At 38.0% G+C, this 26,591-nt stretch overlaps 2 protein-coding genes across 6 annotated transcripts in view; both read left to right on the top strand.

The window, feature by feature from the left end:
• Positions 1-26,591, top strand: part of dsc2l (desmocollin 2 like) — a 1,349,056-nt gene that overhangs the window by 896,241 nt on the left and 426,224 nt on the right. The gene's annotated exons all lie outside the window — the stretch shown is intronic.
• Positions 1-26,591, top strand: part of trappc8 (trafficking protein particle complex subunit 8) — a 187,491-nt gene that overhangs the window by 55,898 nt on the left and 105,002 nt on the right. For all 5 annotated transcript variants that reach the window (XM_087297930.1, XM_087297929.1, XM_087297928.1 and 2 more), the window contains 4 exons: positions 2,024-2,129; positions 2,232-2,363; positions 4,385-4,609; positions 17,493-17,601. In XM_087297930.1, the coding sequence (XP_087154056.1) occupies positions 2,024-2,129; positions 2,232-2,363; positions 4,385-4,609; positions 17,493-17,601 (572 nt within the window). The remainder of the gene's footprint in view (positions 1-2,023; positions 2,130-2,231; positions 2,364-4,384; positions 4,610-17,492; positions 17,602-26,591) is intronic.

The following is a 26,591-nucleotide window of genomic DNA, read 5'->3' as shown; positions in this document are numbered from 1 at the left end:
CTACTTTTACAATTTGACAGTTGTAAAACACTGCAGAAAGTTCTAACCAACAGGCCTGTGTCATATACAGTACAGATACTTAATAAATAAACTACCATCAATTAAAAGAATTAACTGATGCATTTTGTTTTCACAAGCTTTGGAGACGTAACATAAATTCCGCTTTTAAATAATAGGTCACCTATATAGCTTTCGTCATGAGGCTGTGTTCAAAATGACATCAATGTTTTCAAAGTGCACCGCGAAGGGAGCACTATTGTAAGCATGAAGATCGCTAAAACTGACCTGTAAAAATAGTTTGTAAGCAAATTATGCTTAAGATTGATGACCTTAATGCTTTTTTATTTTTTAATAATTCCAACTTTGAATGTTAGAATGTTCTAAATGAATAGGGCATAGATGGGATAAGTGGGAAGAGAGAACAGGAACTATGTTTCTAACTACAGCTGCAGAGCTGTAGTTGCGAGTGCTCAAGTTTGCGAAGCAGTTGGTGAATGTTCGTTGGAGCGACGGATTCAGGGAACGACAAATCAACAAACTATGTTTGTAACGACGGAACTTACAACCGTAGTTGGCTAATGATGGTTTTGGGAAAAGCACCCCAGGCTGATTTTATGACTGCTGAGATCTTACAGTGTGACATGGGAGCCATGTTTGTGAAGTCTGGCATGCTACAATAGAGTGGAGGAACTATGACGTCACTTTGTAGGCTAATCGACTGCTAGCATAAAAATGGTTCCCTCGTGAAAATCCCTATGGGGTTGCAAATAATAAGCTCTGTGTTCAGACACTGTTCATTACACTTACACGTTTTGTCCAGCCAAATAATCCTCACACCAAAATATAACTTTGAGCACTTTTAAATGCAAATGCAAATCTTAAATGCAAACGCAAGAATTGAAAAGCTAACATTAGGCTATAAACGGACTACGGTGCCCTTGGGGCGCTTGTCTGTGACGTCAGCCCCACCCTGCTACAGACAACTTATCGAGCTTATTTTTAGAAATAATGTCCATGACAGAGTTAATCTCTCTGATTTATTATATGATAATCCACTGTATACATTATAAACCAAAAAATACGCAAAAACACAAAGACCTATATGCCTTTTGGATCGTTTTTACGTGGGAAATACATCTGTTTTGCTTTACGGTTGTTCTAAAAGTTGAGTACTACGTGCACACAGCCCGCTTACCTTAACAGACGACAGAAATGAAGCGTGACCAGGAACAAGTCTATTAAATGCCTGCAAATTCCATCATGGACACAGAGCAACATTCAATATTCCTTTTTTTGTCACGAAGTACAGTGAAAAGCAGCCCATACAGTCACATCTGCTATACATTTTATGGAGGAGTGTAAATATTGCAGTTATGACAGAGTTAAATGTGTTCAGGTGAAGAAAAAAAGACGAAAAATCACTTGATCACGTTAAAATGACAGTTAACATGCATGTATTTTTACACATTTATTCACACGTTTGCATTACTGAGAGCAGGAAAGAAACAGGCTGCACTAGTAAGCACGTATCTTCATAATATTGTTTATTAAAATAAATGATCAACAAATGAATCCGTCTCGACAGCCTTTACAAGTGAAGGAATTATCTACACACAATCTGAATTCCCAATTAGAATAATACTACAAACTATAAAATACTATTCATGAAAATACCTAAATACAGGCAGTATCTTGAGTTTGTGTTCGCCACGAACCTTATTTAAGAGAGACTACTGAAACCCCATCAAAAAACCCATTGACTTTGGGACGAGGGAACGGGAACTGCTAAAATGCTCGCTTCCGGGTTTTTGCATACAAATTGACGTCATAGTTCCTCGAATCTATTGAGCAGGATTATAAAAAAATCCCAGTGTGAGCCGGCCTAAAATGATGACAGAAATTTTGTTTTTTGGGTGCACTTTCCATCTAAATAAAGATAATTAATTTCAGTTATTGATATCTTTTTTTCCTCATGATCACAAAAAATACTTAAACAGCATTATTTTTTGTCTTTGCATCATAGAAACATGCTTTTGGCTGAGAGGTGTTGCCTTTTAAGTGCTGAGATTTTAAAGAGTCAGGCGAAATATTCAGATGCTGCTACACTTCTGATCAAAATGACCAGTGAGGTGAGCTCAAATCTCAATAACAATTTGTTTTTCTCTGTGTGTTCATTGATTGTTAGACTGTTTAAACAAACCTCTTTCCCTTGACTTTCTCTTTTCTGAAAGGACTCTGACCTGCGCAGTGCACTTCTGTTGGAGCAGGCGGCTCACTGCTTTATTAATATGCGTAGTCCTATGGTCAGGAAGTTTGCCTTCCACATGATACTGGCCGGCCATCGATTCAGCAAAGCTGGACAGGTATGAGAGCAGACGCAATAAAGATGCTTTCCTAATGTCTACACTTTCTCAGCGCATTACAAGGAGACTGCAAAATGAGTTCAAGTCATTTGAAATGAGGCAAAAGAAGATGTTTCAAATGCTTAAAAGTCAAGGTGAAGCTAAAATCCTATTTCTCAGTTTAATTTGATCCCTCAAGAACCGTCATTTTTATTCAGGAATTCAGTTCAAGATTTCAGTAGGTGATCTTGATGCAATCTATGAGTCATTATTAGCAATTTCTTTAAATCACGTGGAACTGTTAAAAGAAAAGAATGCTTGAAATATTTTTTTTTTTCGTAAAAATATAATAAATATATAATTAAACATTTATATAAAATTTAAAGGATTTTTTTTTGAAGTATTAAAATAACCAAAATAAATTAAAAAGAATGACTCATTCATTTTTTTGCCGCTTTTCCGGGGCTGGGTTGCGGGGGCAGCAGTCTTAGGAGAGAACCCCAGTCTTCCCTCTCCCCAGACACTTCCTCCAGCTTCTCCGGGGGGATCCCGAGGTGTTCCCAGGCCAGCTGAGAGACATAGGGCTCTATTTTGACGGTCCATGCGCAGAGCGCAAACGCTTTCAGGGCGTGTCAGAACGGATTTTTGCTAATTTATGGACGGGAAAATCCGCTTTGTGCCATGGAGCATGATCTAAAAGGGTTGAGTTTATTTTCTTAATGAGTTATAGGTGTGTTTTGAGAATAAAGCAATTAGAGCCTCATCTCCCATTACCTTTAAGAGCCAGCTGCGTCGTGCCATAAGCGCATTTTGACGTAAAGTAAGTTTACTTTCGCTTTTGCTCTCGTGGATCAGGAAACCTTTACGCACAGACATCAATTAGCCTATAAATAATTAATTTCGTTTGTTAAGTGCAAAGATTTGTTTCAAAACTATTTCTAAATTCAGTTCTAATTTATAGCAAACGAATAAATGAACAATAATAACGAAGTGTGCTCAAAAACCTGAGTTATTTCCAAATACACATGCTGTGCCCCATATGGTCTAAAATTTTACAGGTAGACAAATCTAAGCTTGTTTTTAATAAAACAAATATAAATATGGATATAATAAATAATACTGCTAATAATAATAACATTATACAAAAGCAAATTGAATGAACTGAAAAAGCCTCTCGGGATGAAGAAAATAAGGCAGTGGTTTTTAAATCTTCATGTAGGCTAGAAAATAATATGTTTTGTAATATTTTAATCATTTATTTTTATATCCTGTATATATCCTCTTTATATATATATATATATATATATATATATATATATATATATATATATATATATCCTTAAGATATTATATATTATATATTATATATATCCTTAAGATATTATATATTATATATTATATATTTTTCATATGTAAACATATTTGCGTATTGCTCTGCATCTTGTTTGTAGTGTGTAAGCCAGGCGCACTTTGCGCCAGACAATAGACCCACTTTGTTCTGGTCTAAAGATCAGACTATTTACAGTTTCTCAAAATAGCAACGCGCCAAAACACGCCTGCTTTTTTAGACCAGAACGCCCATGGGCGCACATTTGAGCGCAAATGCATTTGCTATTTAAACAGCGTAGCGCAACACCTCAAAATGACCCTTGCGCCGAGCTAAAAGTAGCAAAAAAGTATTGCGCTGCACCTTGCGCCACATTGCGCCAGGATTCATTTAAAAAGAATGATAAAACTTACAAAAAAAAACTTTTATTTATTTATTTACAACGTGAATTAGGGTTCATTATGCATTTCAGTTTGTTTGTTTTTTGCAAGAAAAAAACAACATCCTACCAATTGCTTATGGAGTGCGAAATGCAATCCACTTCTAAGTAGGCAGAAAGACTGTGCTTATACAGTCAGATGTGCTTCAATTGTCACCTGAAAGCTGATGCCGCTTTAACAGCTGTGAATTCAGTGGAGTGTGGTGGTAACATGATGAAGTGCTTTCACAGACTCAGACATGCTCTTTTTTTTCTCTCTCTCTCTCTGTGTTCCAGAAGAGACATGCACTGAGATGCTACTGCCAGGCCTTGCAGGTGTATAAAGGTAAAGGTTGGACGCTAGCTGAAGATCACATCAACTTCACCATCGGCCGGCAGTCCTTCACCCTGCGGCAGCCGGAGAACGCCGTGGCCGCTTTCAGACACATCCTCATCAATGACAGCAAACAGTCCGCAGTGCAGCAGGCTGCTTTCCTCAGAGAATACCTCTATGTGTACAAGGTCAGCATAAACATTTAATACTCAAGATCAATAATTATAGTGTCCAATTTAACAGAAGTCGCTGTGAAATCTGTTTATATCTGGGATATATGCTATTTCCGATATCTGAGGTAAACATCTCCTGACGCTTTCAGGATGGCTCTGTCACGTCAAATTGTATTCAAACTCACAATGGTAACATTGAACACTGAATAAATTAATTCAGAAGTTTCTCATTAACCCTAAAATTACAAACCATAGTGTATATACAAAAACAGTGAAGATCAATAACTAGCGTAGTGTTCAATCCAACAGAATTCCCTATGAAATCAAAATAATGGTGTTAGTGTCAGTATGTTAGTCTTATGCTGTGTTCACACCAGACGCGGAACGTGCGGATAAATCGTGCTATTCACTCGTAAATAGCCGCTTGAACATTTAAGGTCACTCGCTTCATTCGCGCGTCAAATTCACATCAGAACAGACGCAGATTTGCGTGATGGGCAGGGCTTCTGTCTGCCCGAAGACTCTAGCTTCATAGCTAAATGGCTAACATGGATTTTATGAAAAAAAATAACAGTGTTTAGTGCTTTATGAAGACTGAAAAACAGCGTCGATACGTTTAGGGTCGTGTCTGAGTCCACTACATTCTTTCAAAGGTGCATCCAGCTCTGTGAGCTCATAAACTCCTCCAGAAACTTAACCTGGATGACGGAGGCTTTCTGCGGTGCTTCTGACTGAGCCAAGCCGAGTTTGATGAACTGTTGTCGGTGAAGGCTGGAGGATTTCCCTCAGAACACCGACAACAGGTTCTACGTCACAATCACGCCCCCACAAGAGCAAGCTTCTGATTGGTTAATGCGGCGCGAATGTCCGCTGAAGTTCAGATTTTCGAAATCGAGAGATTCGCGCGAAACGCTCGTTAAGTGCGTCAAACGCGCAAAACGCTCAATTCGCCCCGCACCATTTGCGCAATTTGCGTCATTCGCGCGTATCGCGCCGCAGGATGTCTATTCCCGCGTTTGCATTGACTTAACATGTAAATCACTCGCGCTTGACGCGCATGTCGTGTCTAGTGTGAACGCAGCATCAAGGATATCTATAAGCTAGTGTGCTTCAAAACAGTTGCAAAAATCATAATTAGAAGATATAAACATCCAAATCTGGTCTATTCAGAAGTGGGTGACTGATTTTTCTTAAGGTCACCGCAGCAAATCTTCTGACCAATCAAATGCTTTCTAGTATCTGACATGTCCCACCTCTTTTATATCAATTCTCATTTGCTTTTCATCTGATGCGCTTGAGCTCAACCGCTTTCACTGGCAGAGCTTTGATAAAAACGAAACACTATTGGCTGGTTTTAGAAAAAGGGGAGGAGCTACTGTACTGCCCTTTCTTGATGCAGTTTATACATTGCGTATCGAACAACAATGCACTTTTTGAAGCCCTTTGAAAGACTTTTACAGCTTTGTAGCAGTCATTCATTTTTAATGAGGCATTTTGTCCAGAAAGTTGCTTTTATTAACTAAAACTGCACAATTTATACAATTAACGATAGTGTAAAAAGTAACTGGTTAAAAAAGAACAGCGTCCTCATTAAAATGACAGCATTTTTGAAAAGAGGATCATAAGTGGAATGTAATGCACAGTTTTGCTACAATATTACAAATTGGGATTTCCTAAGCTGATGCAAAATATCAGTATAGAGAGCAGATCAGTCAAACTAATCATTATAAGCTCTCCTGAGGCCAATGAGAAAAGGAAAACACTTGAGCTGAGATTTTTAAATTGCATTAAAATGGCCAGAAATTACATTTAGTACATTTTAAAACTTGTTAAATGATTTAAATTTCATTTAAATGCTATTTTGAACCCAAATGCCTATGCATTTTGAACCTTTTCTTCTATGTAACTTAGAAATCTTGGAAAGATGTCGGTGCCAATAGCCTAGTGGTTAGTTTGTTGACGCATGGCACTATGATGTTCTCGGCGACCCAATTTCAATTCCCAGCACTAAGCCCTTTGCCGATTCTTCCCTCTCTCTTCTCCCCATGCTTTCCTGTTTATATTCCCCACTATCTTTTTCTCATTTCCCCGATGAAAACCCGTCGGCAGGTTTTATATGATAAAATAAGTCATTCTTGAGCACCAAATTGTAATTTTATAACGATTTTTAAAGTATCATTTTACACTAAAGACATATTAAAGTCCACATAAACCGGATACTGTCTTTTTTTATGTTGTGACTTGGCTTGGGCGATGTCGACCAATTTGGCATTGTATGAATTAATTATTTATGAATAATTATTTGATTCATAATTAATTAATTATTTGTAGTCTACAGTTTCAAATACCTGACCAGCATGGTCTTTGTTTTACCCATAAACAAATCATAAATAAATAAAGATAAGTTGCACACAAATTACCACCTGTCCATCACTTTTTCTATGGGATGTTGGTTGGTAAAAAAGGTGCACAACCAACAGTATCTGAGGTTTTCACTAAAATGACTAAGTACAAGTGTGAAAGTGAAAGACTGAAGCAGTGTACTGATGCTGTGATGCGCTATTTGATAGATTCAAAAGACCAAAGAGTCGTCAGATAGAGACAATAATTAAATATCAGGTTTAAAAACTATAGTGAGACAGGATCCTTGATAAACTGTCCTGCATATGTGCGCATGACAGTGTGTGGCTGTCTCTCTGTGCGTGTGTGTGTGGTCACGTGATGTGCATTTTCAGTGGACGGAGCGCTGTTCAGAAATGCTAGGTAAAACACGGTGTAGATTTGGATAATTCTCGTTCTAAAATGGCGTTTTAATACTAAGACGTATTAGTGTAAACAAGGCCTAAGTGTGTATTTTTTGCAAGTGGGTTTGCGACAGGGCGGGGTGGAGGATCGGGGATGACGGCTTAGCATCGTGTTGTCTATCGCCCATTAGCGATTGACGATGGAATCGTCTATCGCCCCAACCCTAGTTGTGACGCAGTTCCTAGAAAAATGTAATATTAAATGAGAAAATCAGTGGGCGAGGCTTGTTTTTTTCTACCTCGAGCTGATTGGATGTAGTAAAGAAGATATTTTATTCAGAAAGATGGGGAAAAGGGTTTGGGGAGAGTTCTTACGACCTAACCGACACCTCCTCCTCACTTTTTTTTTTTTTTTTTTTGTGACAAACTGACAGTTGGAGGGACATGGTTAAATATGTTAACCACACCCAAAACCTCAAAATCACGTAATCTGAGAATTTTACAAAAAAAAACAAAAAAAAAACAGGAAATGTATTTTCAGATTTTAATTTTAGTTTACAAAAGCAACCAGTTTTTTTTTTCTTAATGACATGTACAGATGAATTGTTCGCCATGAAACTGGCAATGTGAGCTAACAAACTCATATGGTTAATTTTGATTTCATTTGCACTTAAAATACAGTTAAAACCAGAAGTTTACATACACTCAAAAAAAAAAAAAAAAGAAAAACTTAAAAAAAAAAAATCATTTCAAACATTTACTATTTTAGGTCTGTTAGGATTACCTAATTTGTTTACATTTGTTAAATGCCAGAAAAATGCCAGAATAATGAGAGACTTTATTTTTTTTAAATTTGTATTAATTTCTAGACAGTCAAAAGCTTACATACATTTCCTTGGTATTTTTTAGCTTTGCTTTTAAACAATATAACTTTGGTCAAATGTTTTGGGTGTCCTTCCACAAGCTTCTCACAATAGTTTGAAGGTATTTCGGCCCATTCCTCCTTACAGAATTGATGTAACTGAGTCAGATTTGTAGGCTGTCTCCCTCGCACAAGCTTTTTGATTTCTTCCCACAAATTTTCTATAGGATTGTGATCAGGGCTTTGTGATGGCCACTCCAAAACATTCACACTGTTGTCCTTAAAGCGCATTTTAACTAATTTGGCAGTAAGCTTAGGGTCATGGTCTGTTTGGAAGACCCATTTGTGGCCAAGTTTTAATTTCCTGGCTGATGTCTTGGGATGTTGCTTCAGTATTTCTACACAATGTTCTTTCTTCATGATGCTATCTATGCTGTGAAGTGGACCAGTCCCTCCTGCAGCCCCACAACATGATGCTACCGCCCCCATACTTCACAGTTGGGATGGTGTTCCTAGGCTTGTAAGCTTTCCCCTTTGTCCTCCAAATGTAACACTGGTCATTATGGCCAAACAGTTCAATCTTAGTTCCACCACACCACAGGACATGTCTCCAAAAATTATTATTTTTCCCAATGTAATTTAGCAAATTGTAATCTTGCTTTTTTGTTGATTCTGGCTTGTTGATTTTCCCATGTTGTCACACAAGGAAGCAGTGTGTTTGAGGTTTTCCTTAAATACTTTTCTACAGTTGTGCCCCCAATTAGCTTAAATGTTGCAAGTTCAATCAGAAACCTCCAAAACCTTGACACCATCATCTGAGCTTTTTCAGAGGCATAATAATCTTATTGTAAGTAAACTTTCAAAAAAAGTTATAACAATTTCTCAAAAATATATCTCTTATTATTCTGCTATTAAGCATAACTAATTTTATTTAATAAAACTAATTTGACAATCCTAACTTGCCTAAAAGAGAAAAAGTTTAGTCACATTAACATCTTACTTTTTTAAAAATAGTATGTGCCTTTTTATAGTGTATATAAACTTCTGGTGTCAACTGTATATTCTTAAAGGAAGTTTAATAATTAAGTGTTTGATCAAATAAATGCAGCCTTTGTGAGCGTAACATTTGTCCTAACAATATGCACCATGACAAGATCCCAGCAACAAGCAGTTTGGCTGTCCACACCAGTCGCGACATAAACTTTTAAACATCAGGCATTCAGAAATGCAGATCAACTGCACCAATGAAATCGACAGGTTTATAATCTAATTAATACATAATAAACATCATTAGCATTTTGGAAGAACATGCTGAATGACACATTGTTGCAGCATGTTTATGTTTAATCTGTTTGCTAGTTATTTCATTTTTGATTTCTCCTGCCACTTTCAGAATAGATCTAAAAGTCACGGAAAATTGTATTCAAACTCACGATGGTAACATTGAACACTAAATAAATTAATTTAGAAGCATCTCATTATTACGAACTATAGCGTATATACGAAAAAAAAAATTAAATGATGAAAATTATGGTGTGTATACACTCATGTTACAAGCTTGAAGCATAATGTTGCTATGTTTCAATTAATGCACCACATGGGCTTTCTTTCTTTCTTTCTTTCTTTCTTTTTTTCTTTCTTTCTTTCTTTTTTTTAAGCAAGCAGTAATAGGAGAAAAGCAGTTTCAGCTCACACCACTCTTCATTTCTTCCTCTTACAGTTCTCAGAAAGCAGCTAAACTCTTACATTGTGACTTTCAGACCATTGACCCAGATTTTTATTTATTTATTTATTTATTTTCCAGCACAATCAGACTGTAGCCCTGAGTTTAACTGTCTGTGTCTGTGTGCGAGACTGCTCTTTCGTCATCATTTGCTGGAGTCTGTTTCATCAGCGCTCTGGCCTTGGGTTGTTCTGGTCTGCAGAACTCCATCACCTTCGAGCGCCGAGCATGAATACGTAAAAAGAGGAAGTTCGACATTATGCTCGGCTCTGTTTCTTAATGGGAGTTTTATGGCGTCGATCAGGAACAACTGTGTGAAATATCAGTGTCAGTGTAAAATATCCAGCTAAGCAGCCATTTCAACTGAACACATTTCTTTTGTCTTTAAAAAAAAGAAAGAAACTGGCAGTACAATGGAGAAAACACAAGGCCACAAGGCTTGACTGCACTCTAAAAAATAACTCAAGAGGTCTGTAACCACTACATGGTTTAATACATTATTGTAAATTAAAAAATCTAAAATGCTGATGAGATTAAAACTTTTAAGCTGCCAGAATAATTTTATTCAGTTTTCAAAACAGGAAAACATTAATAATTACATCAATTTAAAAATGCGGCTAATTTAAAGGGTCCAAAACACCAAAACACATTTTTCGAGCTGTTGACAGTCGTATATGTGTCCCACACTGCTAAAAACACTATTAGGACACCTATATTTCAATAAAAAGTGTAAATTGGTTGTTTTTGCTTTACTTCAAGCAAATTCGTACTTCCGGTTTGAAACGAATTTTTGAAGCTGCGCCACGGTCATGACATAATAGCGCAAACTGTTGCGTCAATTTTTTTATTATTTTTTTATCACAATATTTTTTTTAGAGTGTGTTGTGTTTAAAATTGATCGAACATGATTGTTTGTTGGTGTAGACAGTAATATAGTTCAGGGTTTTTCAAAGTCTAAGACAGTGGGCCTCCCTTTTGACACAAGTTATCCATTGGCGCCCCCCTCCTCCCAAACACGCACACACCCACACACACACACACACACACACACATATATATATATATATATATATATATATATATATATATATATATATATATATATATATATATATATATATATATACAGTATATATAAAGACACAGACAGATGTCAGCCTGTTAACTCACTTTTATCATCATTTGCATGAAAGTGCAATTATTTACAGAGTAATAACAAGTATTTTAATATAACGTTTTTAAAACTAGGATGATGGTTCAATATGAATAGAACCGATCCAAGAACTGTCCATCCCAGTCAAAACAGTCTAAGTTTTGCGGGTCTCATGCTGTCATTAGCCAAAATATCTTGACAAACCACACATAAAGGTCGTGGTTCATCAGCTGGTCCTGTCCACGTAAATCCTAAACTCAAATACTGATCATCATATAGTCGTCTTTTGGGTTTAAGCCCTGAACTTGAAGGCTTTGAATCAGGGGGTCTCAGAAACCGATCCATTGTATTAGCAGGCATATACCTGTATTGGCGGGCTTGCCAAACAGAAGTGAATTCACAGCTATGGCATTCTGGGTAAAAAAGGTTTTCTTATTTTTTACGTATTATTTTTTTACCTTTGTTTAATTAAAACGTTTAAATATAATAAAAAATACATATAATAATTAAACTTAATTATATTTTTATTATATAATATTTTTTCCCGCGCCTCCCTCTGACATGCTCTTGCGCCCCCCTGGGGAGGCGCGCCTCACACTTTGAAAACCCCTGATATAGTTATTGCAGTTGTCTTTATGCTCACAGTCCTTTATTTCAGTGGGCTTTAATACTGATCTTTTAGTGTTATATATACTGATGAGCAATTACATTGACTGTCATTTAGTCTGCAAAACACCAACCAAACAGTAAAGCATTGATTCAGTAGCTAATTAAATGTATGCGCAAAGCTGTAACATCGCATAAAACATTTGCAAATAAAGCACAGTTTTAATCCAAAGTTTCAAAGGAAGCAAAATCGTCACGTTCTTATCAACTGGTGCCAAAATCAAAAAGAAAAATAGACTTGACTGTGGTAGGAGAAGCCTCCGTCTCAGACTTTTACTTAAATAACTTGCTCTTCAGAAAATGAAATGCAATGAACGCGTGGTCACCTGGTCACCACTGTTGTATATGCTGGTGATTTGCGACACTGTACCTGCTTTCATTGTGAACTATGCACAACTTTGCTCTTTTTTTTATTAGTTACCCCAATTAGTCATTCATTCATTCATTTTCTTGTCAGCTTAGTCCCTTTATTAAACCGGGGTCGCCACAGTAGAATAAGTCGCCAACTTATCCAGCAAGTTTTTACGCAGCGGATGCCCTTCCGGCCGCAACCCATTTCTGGGAAACATCCACACACCCATTCACACACACACTCATACACTACGGACAATTTAGCCTACCCAATTCACCTGTACCGCATGTCTTTGGACTGTGGGGGAAACCAGAGCACCCGGAGGAAAGCCACGCGAAGGCAGGGAGAACATGCAAACTCCACACAGAAACGCCAACTGAGCTGAGACTCCAACCAGCGACCTTCTTGCTGTGAGGCGACAGCACTACCTACTTCGCCACTGCCTCGCCTTACCCCATTTAAATAAAGGAAAAATAGGTCTTTAGTCAGCAGTGGTTCTACATATGAACCAATTTTTTTTTTTTGCTCATGGTGCTTCGACGGTTAGAAAACAAAAACATTTTAAACTAGGCTCTAAAGCGGCATTCAAACAGGAAAATGAGCAAAAAATCTGCAGTTAGGACAAAAAGCTGGGTGACGGCTTATCCAATGAATCAATAAGAGAACAAAATGACCATTTACTTACAGTATATACTGATGCCAAATAGCAAAAAGAAAAATAGACTTTACTGTGGTAGGAGAAGGTGACGCATTGCCCTGGTCACCACTGTTGTATCTGGTGGTGATTTGCGATACTGTGTACCTCCAGTCACTGGGAGCAATGCGCAACATTCTCTGCTGTCCTTTGGCATTAGTTGCCCCATTTAAATAAAAGAAAAATAGGTCTTTAGTCAGCAGTGGTTTTACATATGAACCATTTTTACTGGCTCATGGTTCTTCGAGTATTGGAAAACAACATAATTTGAAACTAGGCTCAAAACCAGTATTCAAACTGGAAAAGGAGCGAAGGATCTGCAGTTAAAACATATAGCTGGATGACGGCTTATCCAATGAATCAATGAGAGAACAAATTTGCCACTTCCTTATATACTGGTGCAAACTATCAAAAAGAAAACAGACTTTACTGTGGTAGGAGAAGGCACTTTGGGCCTTTTACTGGTATAATAAATGACTTGCTTTTCAGAAGATGAAATGCAATGAATGTGTGATGGATTTGGGAGATGCGAATGTGTTGTGGTCTGTGACGTATTGCCCTGGTCACCACTGTTGTGCACTGTAAAAAATAAATCCGTAAAATTTACGGTAAGAAAACGGCAGCTGAGGTTGCCAGTACTTTACCGTTAAAAACACAGTACAAACCGTTAAAAGTAATTTTTCATTTTTACGGTAAATCACCGTATTTTAATAATCTATCGAGGTAATATGTCTGTATTTTGAATGATCAGCATCTACGCATCTTTTGTTAAACAGTTAGACACGTAAGCACACCCACATGCAGGTGGTGATGAGGAAGTTACATAATGAGCCAATGCTCATCACAATCAACTTTTCCCACAAGCAGAAAAGAGTATCAGCATATAGAAGGTGCTCAGTGTCATTCACACAGCTACTAAACACCAGAATGGTAACACGCATAAAATTAAAGTCATGAAATAAACATTGTTTATCAGCATTAGATGTACCGTAAATCTTTAATGTACATTACTGATGGGGAAACAACTAAAAAGATCCAGATTATTGTCAAACAAATGCATAAAAATTTATGTGCCATGCAGGGAATTCTGGGAAAGTAAATTTACGGTTATTCGCCATATATATTAAGGAAACATACCGTTAACCAGGTTACGGATTTGTACTGTAGCACTTTAACAGTTTTTTACCGTTGAAATCACGGCCATTTTTTACAGTGTATCTGATGGTGATTTGCGATACTGTGCTCCTGCAGTCACTGTAAACAATGCACAACAGTCTCTGCTCTTTTTTGGCATTAGTTACTGCAATTAAATAAAGGTTAAATAGGCTTGTAGTCAACAGAATTCTGCTTATGAACCATTTTTTCTTGTTCGTGGTGCTTTGAGTGTTCGAAATCAACAAAATTTAAACTAGGCTTTAAACCAGCGTTCAAACTGGGAAAGGAGCAAATGATCTGCAGTTAATGCATCTAGCCGGATGACAGCTATTCTAATGAATCATGAATGAGAGAACGTAATTGCCACTTTATTATATACTATACATGAAATCAAGGAGAAAAATAGACTTTACTTTGGTAGGAGAAGGCACTTTGGGCGTTTTTACTGGTATAATAAATTACTTACTCTTCAGAAGATGCACTGAAAACCATAATGTTGTCTAAACCTAAACAATGAAGTTGACTGAACATAACTTAAAATTTTTCATTTTGGTCCTATCACCTAAAAATATGAGTTAAGTTGACTTATATACCATGAAAATGCATAGACGTAAGATTTCAAGTGCAGTGAGCTCAAAATTATAATTAATCCTTTGAAAAAATGGGTCATTTTCACAGATTTAGTCTTGACTGTAAAATTCTAATATGTGCAACCTTTTAAGTACAAGTTGCAGATAATTGAGAAAATGAACTTTATAATGATAGTATCCAAAATGTCAAATCTTATTCAGACAGCATACCAATACGTTTTCCAAACCTTCAGTTATCTGTATAAAAAGGAAGTCTTTAGGCTGAGCTTAAAACGCAAGGTTAGAACTTCAACTAAAACTTCACAATACAACCTGTTTGATCCATAGTATACTTATGTACTATTCTACGCCATTTTGTAGTATAAATAGTGTAAGTAGTGTGTTCACACTGAAAACTCTAAAAATAATAAGTGCACTTTAATTACCCGGATGATGCACTCATTCAGCCGCTAAAATGAAGTGTGTAATGATGGACACTTCACGCACTCAACGACCGCAGGTTTGCTAATGTAGCGGAAGGGGCGGAGCTATCAGACGCACATGTTGAATAACTTTATTTATTTTGGATGGTGAAAGCAAAATTCTCCTACTAGAGTGATTATAGCGCCTCCCGATGGTGAATGCGGCAATACTCACGGCAGGTATTATTTGACAATTCGGTCGTTTATTTCACTGATTTGGCGACCGTCAAAGTCATCCGGGAAACGGTTTGAATAACCGCTTAGTAAAAAAACATTAGTGTGCCATTTGGGACGACACTACATACATATACTATCCTGTTGAGTGTGTAAGTGCATAAGTACATAGTGCATGAGTGTATAGTGTGCCATTTGGGACGCAGCTCATGCTTCCCTCTACCACAACTGAGTCTCTTCTTCATTCACCCACTCACCTACTATACATTACAAGTGTCCGACCAGCGCCTACTAGTGCCCTGTAGTCAGCATTTTTATTTCCATTATTCCATGGGTAACAAAAAAAAGTGCACTGAAAACCCTAATAAGTTGACTGAACTATATTGAGTAAACTCATTGCCTCAATTTATGTAATGTAGTCTATTTATGTAATGTAGTAATGGAGTCTCCTAAAACGTGCATACTTAAGTCTATTTAACTTGGTGGTTTTGTAGACTATGCTTAAATTGTTTAGTTCACCAAACTCAGTACTTGAGTAGACTATACTTAAATTGTTCAGTTCACCAAACTTTAAGTTAAATAAACTTTAATATGCAAGTTTTGGGAGACTCCATCACTCAATTAAATTGAGGCAACAAGTTTACTTAATTAATTTAGTCAACTTATTAGGGTTTTCAGTGTGTAATCCAATAAGTGCGTGGTGACTTTTAGAAATGTGAATGTACTGTGACACATTACCCTGGTCACCACTGTTGCATCTGCTGGTGACTTGCGATGCTGTGTACCTGCTGTCACTGTGAACAGTCTCTGCTCTTTTTTTTGACATTAGTTACCCCATTAAATAAAGCAAAAACAGGCCTTTAGTCAGCAGTGGTTCTACATATGAACCCTTTTTCCTGGCTCGTGGTTCTTTGAGTGTTGGAAAACAACTATACCATTTAAAACTAGGCTTAAAACCAGCATTCAAACTGGAAAGCAAAAAGATTTGCAGTTAACACATATAGCTGGATGCCGGCTTATCGATTGGTCATCTGGGAATCACTTTTGATACTTACTACAGCAGAATGAAAATAACAAACAATAGTATTCCAAATTCCAAGATGTCAATTCTGCGCTATCACCCCTGAAACATTTGTTCTTTATCAAGCTCTTAATGTACACTCACGGCTATTGGCTGGAGATAGTCATAATGTAATGGCTCATCATTTCATTTGTAGAACCGTCATCAATAGGGATGTAACAATATTGTAAGTATCGTCATACCGCAATAGTAATTTTTTTCAATATTACCGTAGGCGCATGACTCAATAAAACTATATTTCTGAGAAAAGTTTGCTCAGGCGAATGAAGCGAACGGGAGGTAGTGGGAGCTACAATTCTCATTAGCCTAGGCGTGGCCATCATCCTTTGCGGTCTGTTGTCACTACAGATCCAGTAATGCGGAAATGGAGTGTGCTGCTAGTAGCGGGGAAGAAAAAGAGCTGGAAATGATCGAACCTAAAGCGGGTTTTAAATCGGATGTGTGGAAGCATTTTGATTTCTTTCTAAAAAGATACGAAAAAGGAGAAAAGGCACTGCCAGACTGTGGTGAAATATAAGTCGGGGAATACGACTAAAAACAGTCATGGGGACTGCAGAACACAGCACTCTTGTTAGATTGATGCAGACATTGACTTGTACAAAGAGACCTCTATCTCACTCATGGCTTGTCCTCTCAAGTGGTGGAAAGACAATGCACAACGTTCCTCACTGCTGTCAACCTTGGCTAAATCATATCTCTCTGTCCCAGAAACCTCAGTCCCAAATGAGAGGGTTTTTTTTCTGTTGCAGGGGACATGCCCAGAGATCCCAGCTTTTACCAGATTATAGTTATATGATAATTTTTCTTAAAAAAACCCATCTCTATCTAAGTGAGTGAGTGATTAAATGTTGAATGTGATGAGTTTTCAACAATACTAAATTGAAACTTTATTTTTTTTTATATGGTGTAATAGTTTTTTGTTATTAAAATTGAAAAATTGAAGTTCCTGTTTCGAAACTTACACCTAGATGGCTAATTTGTATGTCATTGATATGTTCAGTGCTAAGGTAAATAAACACTTTTGGCACTTTTTTCGAGTCTTTTCATTAGTTTTGTTTTTCCTGTAAATTATTCAATAAATACCGTACCGTGCCATTCATACCGAGGTATTATCGTACCGTGAAATTCTGATACCGTTACAACCCTAGTCATCATAGAATTTTCATTGGTGACTTAGAATGCATGAGTAGTGAGTGAGTATGACTTGTAGTTGATGTTTGAGCGTCTGCTGTTTTGTCCTCAGAGCATGAGTCAGGTGAGCGGTGAGAGCTCTCTCCCACAGCTGCCACTACCCTGCCTGCACAGCTCACAGACGCGCGTGTTCTTCGGCCATGAGCGCAGACTCGCTGAAGGTAAGCAACCTCCATCTGCACTCACTGACACAACAAAAGCAAAGATCACCCCCAAAATAATGTGTATCAAGTCTGTTGACATTCGCACAGCATCATGTTGTAAGGTGGGGGTATGTGGTATGTATCATATTTAAAAATAATGGAATTGTTGTTTTAATATTTCTGACTAATGTAAAAGAAATGCACAAAAAAATCAAACAAATAGTCTTGATAATGACATAATGTGTTGACTTTACTTTTTTTGTAAGATATGATGAATAGAGTTCAATAATATATCACATGCAGGAGTGTTTTCCCGAAATAAGATAAGTGTTTGACCATGATTGCAAATATGATTTTAGGACGAGAATCCAATAAACTATAAGTTGATGCTAAGTTTTATTTTATATTTTATAAACAGTATATACAATCATAATACTAGTTGTTGTAGTTGTTATTAAATTCAATATTTCCAATAGTTCCAACAAAGTTGTTCCAACTAATTATTTCCATCAAAGCTAGAGCAGTAAACAATTCACATTCAAAGACATTTAATTTATTCATTTTCCTGTCGGCTTCGTCCCTTTATTAATCCGGGGTTGCTACAGCGGAATGAACCGCCCTTCCAGTCGCAACCCATCTCTGGGAAACATCCACACACACATTCACACACACAAACTCATACACTAGGGACAATTTAGCCTACCCAATTCACCTGTACCGCATGTCTTTGGACTGTGGGGGAAACCGGAGCACCCGGTGGAAACCCATGCCAAGGCAGGGAGAACATGCAAACTCCACACAGAAACGCCAACTGTGCCGAGGTTCCAACCAGCGACCTTCTTGCTGTGAGGCGACAGCACTACCTACTGCGCCACTGCCTCGCCTTCAAAGACATTTAATTTGTTTTTTAAAGAATCATTTGATTCAATGATTCGTTGAATATACTAAAAAATCTAAGGGCTCTATTTTAACGATCTTGCCGCAAAAGCATTAAGGGCGTGTCCGAATCCGTTACTGACTTAAGGCAGAAATATACTTTTCATAGTAACAATAGAATGCAGTTTCGCTATTAGGTTTCATCAATGAAGGTTATGCAATGATACTGTTTATTAACGCAGACGGATCATGGCTTTAGCGCCAGACCAAATTATATTTGCTCCTTATTTCTTTTTGTTTTATTAAAAAAAAAAAACATCAACGTTTAAAGTTTTGTATTGCATATATTTTTTAAGATTATTATTCAGCCTACATGCAGCGCATATGAGAGGTTGATGCGGCAAATCCCCTTTACTCATGCACTATACCCATTTATTTATGACACTGTAAACTAGAGCTGCACAATTAATCGAAAAAAGATCGCGATCTCGAGTCGACCCCCTAAACGATCTTAATTCAGCATTTCTACGTCATCGATGCTGCGCTGTTCAGTGAGAAGCACTGTCACTCAGCAGCACAGTGGAGATTTCTCTAGTTATATCGTTTCAGTAGTTTGATATGCAGTGACATGCAGTCAGATATTTTGCCGAACAGATCCGCCACTTTTGGAGCTTATAAACAATCATAAAGCTCTCGTGCTGCAGGAATGAGGAGGTCTCCTGAAGGTGCGCAGCTGTCGTGCAGTGAGGGGTTTGCGTATTTATTAAACTACAGCAGTTTGCGTTTACTGAACAGTAAGAATGATTTATAAATTCCATATGAAACAGTCCCTTAAAAGTCAAGTCTCGCTTTCAGTTTCGGGCTTTGGCGCGTTTTGCACTCATACACAAGCGTACCATGCCAAAGCCCAAGTGAACCGCGCTCAGGCCCAACTCTTTCAACCGGGCCAGGGCCGGCCAAGTGAACTGTGCTTGAGCCCGATTCAGCGCACTCACACTTCTCAAACGATCCGGGAAACGGGCCTGGGCACGGTACGGATGGCATAGTGTGAGTAGGCCCTTAGAGTTATGATTACTGCAAGTATTTGATATGTTTTTTCTTTCATAGCGAACCCACAGTTGTGCATGAAAATAAATGTTTACAGTGTCAGTATACCTACTCTAGCCTATATAATGTTGATTTTACCAGTGAATTAAATGGCCTAATAATGTTGTCAATTACGAATTGCAAGCATAGGCCTATATCAAACATAATTCAACATCAGAATTTTTATAAGTAGGATAGAATTATTTATAGAAGCCAGTAGACTTGCACATAATATTATAATTGTCGATTAACCATATGTTTGAGAAAAAAACAATAATCTCATATTAAGCTTTATTTTACATCTACAGAATCGTGAGAAAATGGTGATCTTTATTTTAAGCAAAAAAAATCGCGATTCTCAATTTAGCCAGAATTGTGCAGCTATAAACTTGACTTCGCAGGCTGATCATCTTTATACTTGAAAGGCATTTTTAAATTTTCTAACTTGAGACTGCTGCTGCATAATGGGATGTTTCTTATTACAACTGTTAGCGATGTCAAAATGAAAGGAAACATTAAAAAGGGTTTTGCGTTTTATCAGTTGTATAGCATAGTTTTAATAATAATGAAATGTATAATAAATTATAATATTAATTATAGTGTAGACTACTGTGCAGTGTCCAACTAAACATTTTATTAGGTTACTCTAATAGACCTAATCCCTAACTAAAAAGCGAATGTGAAAATGACAGGCAGTTGCGTATCTGTAAAAAATTACGACAAATTTCTTTTGCATTTTTTTTTTTCCCCTTTGGACATCAAGAGAGTTGTATCTAAAGAATTAGTTAACTAAAACATGAAATGAATGTCCAGTTCTTTCCCGTGTGAGATTAGTGCGCCTCAGCGTGCGTGTTTTTTGCGTTGTTTGACCTGATGCGGCGGCCAGGGGCCTCATGTATCAACGATGCGTACACACAAAAACTTTGCATACAGGTTTCACGCTCGTGTTTGGATTTACTAACGATGAAATGAACGTGAGAATGTGCGTTGGTCCACGCCAACTTCATGTCTGGCGTACGTGCATTTCTTGTGTGTGTTTGTTTTATTTCCATTGGCGACTCCTAGAGGCAATTATGTTAAATTGCACTCTACAAAGTATCTTTGAGCCGTGCAGTGGCAGCTGTACGGGACAGGATCATCCGCATGTCTAGCAGGTTTATAAGGTTTCCATACCATGCAGTTGACCAGCCAAACATTAAAGCGCAATTTACAGCGATCGCCGGTTTTCCCAATGTAATCGGAGCGATCGACTGTACGAACATTGCTATAAAGGCGCCATCTGAAGACCAACATTTCAGAAACATTTCCATTCAATTAATATGCAAATAATATGTGATGCTTAAATGCACTTAACATAATACACACACTTATTAATGATTCCTACTTGTCTTCCTCGTGATGAAGAGAAGGCAAAATCTGATATGTAGCAGGGGAAAAAAAGAAGAACGAGTTCATCAGACGCTGGATTCGAACCGGTTTCATGAATGATAATGTCAAAACATGTTGCCATGCGCTTTACGAGCTACGCCACTCGCGCTGCTAATGTCCGCTATCTTTAGCTTTGTTGTCTATGCGATCAAACAGGCGGAAATCACTCAACTAGCTCATTCCAATGTCAAACTTGCAAATAACACAGTTTTTCTCCGGTCTACCTCCGATAGGAGCACCTTTAATTCACATTCTGTTTGAAGTTTCTCTTTTTGCTTGCTTTTGCCATTGCTATTTCATTTGGTTTTGCCAAAGTAGAGTCATTACCATATTTATTAGGGGGAGGAGGCAGGGAGGGGTTTTGTGCTCATGCACGTGCGCTCAGATTCAAGTCAGATTTACAAAGAGAATATGCGTGGGATTCTGTGTACGCAGTGTTTCATACATCTGAATTTTTTACGTATAAATGTGCGTACGCAATGTTTTAGTAAGAATTCAACGCAAGTCTTCGTACATGAGGCCCCAGATCTCTGCACTATTGCTTTAATTTGACAATTTTCATGATTTAATTGCAATATTATATGGTAGAATATCTAAATTTATGTTCTGAAAGTAGTAGGTAAAAGAATTGCCATCTTCACAGCCCTAGTATCAAGCATTTGTGATAAACAGACTGTAATTGAAGAGTTCAGAAGCAAAACCTCCAAGTGCCATCTGTAATTTTCTTCTACAATGAGCATTTTTCTCAGCCTCTTATGTTTATGTTCAGTTATTTTACATTAAAAGCCATTAAAAATACCCTATTTTTGCCATAAAAGTGAAATTACTGAATCAAGGCATAAAAAAATGCCAATATTACAAGAAAATTTCAGATTGGTAATTAGGTTTTTGCATCTGAACTCTTCAATTGTATTCCCTGTTCGCGCGCACACACACAGCACATTGGTATTGCTTTAGTAGGCGAACAATGAAATAATAATTGTTCCTTCACGTGAATGAATCAAAGCACAGTTCAACTGTTCAGAATGACTTTTTAACATTCACGTTCAGCTGCAATGACCTTTTCTCTCATCATGTCCACAGTGAAATGAAGAAGAGCTCAACATCATTTATGTACTCCGATAAAAAAAAAAGTAATTCCAGTGAAAACTTCAAATGAGACTCAAAAGCGATGAGCGGCGCTGAGGGGCTGCTCGTACATCACAAAATAAATTACATTCAAAATCGGAGAAATAACACCGGCTACCACATTCGATATCTGCAACCAGCTCGGCTTCAATTAAAGGGAAGCAAACAAAATGACTCTCATTTCAGGAGAAGCACAGAACTCCGATGTAGGTTTAAAAAAAAAAGAATAAAAAGATGGAGGGAAGTGAACAGGCCTCAGGAGGTGTGAAACCTTTTTAATTAAAGTCTTTGCCCGGATCTCAGTCTCAAAGATGGGGTGTGGGGGGGTGTTAGTGGTCTGTGTTGAATGATAAATAAACACACCTGTTGTCTGTTCCAAAGGTTTGCTTGCCTTAGGCTCTGAATCACAAATATTCTTCCAGGCGCTGGATGATGATTGGATGTAAGACGGCTCTGATGTGTGTGTGGTTGTATATCAGTGATGTCTGTGGGAGACAGAAGTGTTTATGATTATTATTATTTAAGGTTGTGCACATTTCATTCTGTTGCATAATTTTCAATCCCAAAACGATCGCCTCACAGCAAGAAGGTCGCTGGTTCGAACACCGGCTGGGTCAGTTGGCATTTCTGTATGAATAAATGAAGTTTCACAAACTAATTTCGAGAGGAGCACGTGATATGATTGACTGCAGCTGGCCACTCATCTACACTCATTGGCTAGCCAATCGGATTGATCCAAACTCACTATAAATAACCTAGCTAAGATCTACTCCCTTATCTTCGTTTCCCGAAGAAACCCCCCATCCACCCCTTCTCCTCCTTTCCTCTTTTGCCGAGGGGAGCTCTCGAGAACACCTGACCTCGTACTCCCCTCACATGCTTTATGGACCTGGCGGGAGCCCTGGGCTCAGGGTTCTCTCCCGGGACAGCATGCCAAACCTGCTAACTTGCTAACAAGTTGTCAAACAGTATCTAAGTGTGAACTCTTGAAACTGTTTTAAATAAACAGTAGTATAATGTAGCATCGTGCGTACCTTGGGAATATACTTGATCTTTCTTTGGTGTTCTTAAAAACGAATAGAAAAACGTGATTAAAAGTCTTACGTATACCATAGGAACCGTAGAGCAGAAAATTGTGGCTGTTTTAATATCTTGACTTTTCCAAACCACTGTATACATTATCGTCCCTCTCTATGACAACTCGAGGTAGCGCACACCAGATGCCTCATGTATCAACGCTGCGTACGCACAACTTTGCGTACGCCAGGTTTTACGCTCGCGTTTGGATTTACTAACGATGAAAATTAATGTGACAATGTGCGTTGGTCCACGCCAACTTCATGTCTGGCGTACGTGCATTTCTTGTGTGTGTTTGTTTTATTTACGTTGGCGACTCCTAGAGGCAATTGTGTTAAATTGCACTCTACAAAGTATATTTAAGCCCTGCAATGGCCCCATTTACACTGGCAGTTAAATGTGACGCAATTTCGATTTTTTGCTCATATGTGTCACAGATCGGATCTGTTCTATGACTGTGTAAACACGAAAAAAACGCATACATTCGGATATTCAGAGATCGTTTTCAGGCCTCCTTCATATGTGGAAATAAATCAGATATAGATCGGATATGTGACAATGCGACTGTCATGTAAACAGGCAGATCGGGTTTATTGAGGCATTCTAATCTGTACATCATTAAACTTGCGACAATGTGGTGCTTCTCTGCGGTTTAATGACAGAAAGAAGAGCGTGGGTGTAGATGCCGACGCGGTAAACAACATCAGAGGAAACACAGAGGAGGAAAGTGGTCAGTCGCCACAATTTACTCCCACCAGACCTGAGATCTCTCTCGTACCCACACATTCCTCTGAATGGTGGAGGACATCATAAAGCATATAAACCATTAGCGCAAGCTGCGATGACGGCCCTTTCCCATCTCCGCCTCAAAATCATTCTAAAGTTGGGCGAACTTTGTATTGTAACTATTGCTTTTTGTCGCTATTAATACACGCACTGCAGGCTACACATAGAATAACTTTATTCTCTCCAACACCAGTGTGCACACAAGCAAAGGCTACATCTTCAACTACACACACACATCAGGGCCATACCATTACATAAACTGCATGGTGGTAAATCTGGACTAAACCATTCACTGCTTATACTACACTTCACATATTTCACAAAGCTAAAAACAAGACAATTTCTTCCATTGTGGCTAGTGTGGCACAGATGCTAGAATCCGTATTTATGCATGCGCGACATCGTAAAATGTATGGCAAGTGTAAATGCATTAATTGGATATGGGTTACAGTCAAAACAACGTGTAAACAGACAGGCATACAAATCAAAAATAGGCAACAAATCGGAATTGGGCATCAAGACCTGACAATTTAAATGGGGCCAATGTCAGCTGAATGGGACGGGATCATCCGCATGTCTATAAGGTTTCCATACAATGCTGTTGAACCGTGGTAAAGTTTAACTTTTGACATTCAATAGATATTCAATTTCAAACCAAGTAAATTCCTTACTCCTGTTATATTTTGAGCCAAAAATAGGTCAGATAAATATGTGCTCTTAATGTTGCACAAGGCTAAATTTCTTGATTATAAAAGAAATATATAAAAAATAACCATACGAATTAATTAAACAATTCAACCATATGAAATTATACAATAAAAGCAGTACCAAAATGTTCAGATAAACATCCTGACTCTGTTTTGGGAATTAGCATTTTATTTATTTTAAAATATTTTTTTTAATATCTTTTAACGTAAAAATTGTAAAAGTCAATTAAACTCTGATACCATTTGAGATAAAATATTCAAATCAACTCTAAAATTGTGTGTCGCCCACAATTGAGGCAACTCCTTAAAGGGTGTTAGTTCAGCATCCCGTGTTCCCCCGCCTGCTCGGTCCACACTTGGACGGTGTGCCGCTGTTCTCCTCTTAACCTGCACCTTAACATCGGATCTTTCTTTTTTACATTTACATTTAGTCATTTAGCCGACGCTTTTATCCAAAGCGACTTACAAATGAGGACAAGGAAGCAACTTACACAACTATAAGAGCAACAATGAATAGGTGCTGTAGGCAAGTTTCAGGTGTGTAAAGTCTAAGAAAGAAAGCATTAGTAATTTTTTTTTTTTTTGTTGTTGTAGTTACTGGAGGAGTCAGAGAGGGAGTTGCGTATTAGTAAGGAAAGTGTAAACTGAATAGTTGAGTTTTTAGTCGCTTTTTGAAGACAGCGAGTGACTCTGCCGTTCTGATGCAGTTAGGGAGTTCATTCCACCAACTGGGCAGATTGATCGTGAGCGTTTGGGAAAGTGATTTCTTCCCTCTTTGGGATGGAACCACGAGGCGACGTTCATTCACAGAACGCAAGTTTCTGGAGGGCCTATAAAGCTGCGGAAGTGAGAGCAGATAGGAAGGGGCGCAGCCAGAAATCGCTTTGTAAGCAAACATCAGAGCTTTGAATTTGATTCGAGCAGCAACTGGCAGCCAGTGCCAACGAATGAGTAGCAGAGTGACATGTGCTCTTTTAGGTTCATTAAAGACCACTCATGCTGCTGCATTCTGAATTCTGACAAACTTGCAAATAACACAGTTTTTCTCTGGTCTACCTCCGATAGTAGCACCTCCAATTCACAATCTGTGAAGTTTCTCTTCTTGCTTGCTTTTGCCGTTGCTTTTTGGTTTGGTTTTGCCAAAGTAGAGCCATATTCATACTGAGGAGGAGACAGGGAGGGGTTTTGCGCTCGTGCATGTGCGCTCAATTTCAAAGGTACAAAGAGAATATGCATGGGATTCTGCGTATTCAGTGTTTCATCGGCATTTTTTCCTGCGTGCGCACATTTACAGCTTTGTGCCTACGTAATGCTTTAGTATGAATTCAACGCAAGTCTTCGCAAATGAGGCCCCAGATGAGCACTTTCTATAGTCAAAAATAGTGTTATCTTAGCTAGGCAAAATCGGTGGAACACCTACAGCTATTAAAAGAAACAATTAGCTTAGGGCCCTATCATACACCCGGCGCAGTGTGGCGCAAGGCGCGGCGCAATAGTCTTTTGCTAGTTTCAGCTTGGCACAAGAGTCGTTTTGAGGCGTTGCGCTACGCTGTTTAAATAGCAAATGCATTAGCACTCATATGTGCGCCCATAGGCGTTCTGGTCTAAAAAGGAAGGCGTTCTGAGGTGCACTGCTGGCGTGTTGCTATTTTGAGAAACTATAATAGATTTTTCATTAGACCAAAACAAACCCGGTCTAAACTCCGGCGCAGAGTTGCGCCTCGCTTACGCACTGCTTAATACGCACAAGAGAGCAATAGGCAAATATCTTTACATATGAAAAAATTTAAATATTAAGGATATATATAGGATATAATAAGAATAGATATAGGATATAAATATAAAGGATTAAAATATTACAAAACATATTATTTTCTAGCCTACATAAATATGAAAAATCACTGCTTTTATGCCTTCTTC

This window comes from Danio rerio, chromosome 20 (genome assembly GCF_052040795.2).
Source record: "Danio rerio strain M-AB ecotype USA chromosome 20, GRCz13ab, whole genome shotgun sequence".
NCBI lineage: Eukaryota > Metazoa > Chordata > Actinopteri > Cypriniformes > Danionidae > Danio > Danio rerio.
Note: the sequence above shows the minus strand (reverse complement) of the source record. Positions and strands in the feature narration are given on the sequence as shown.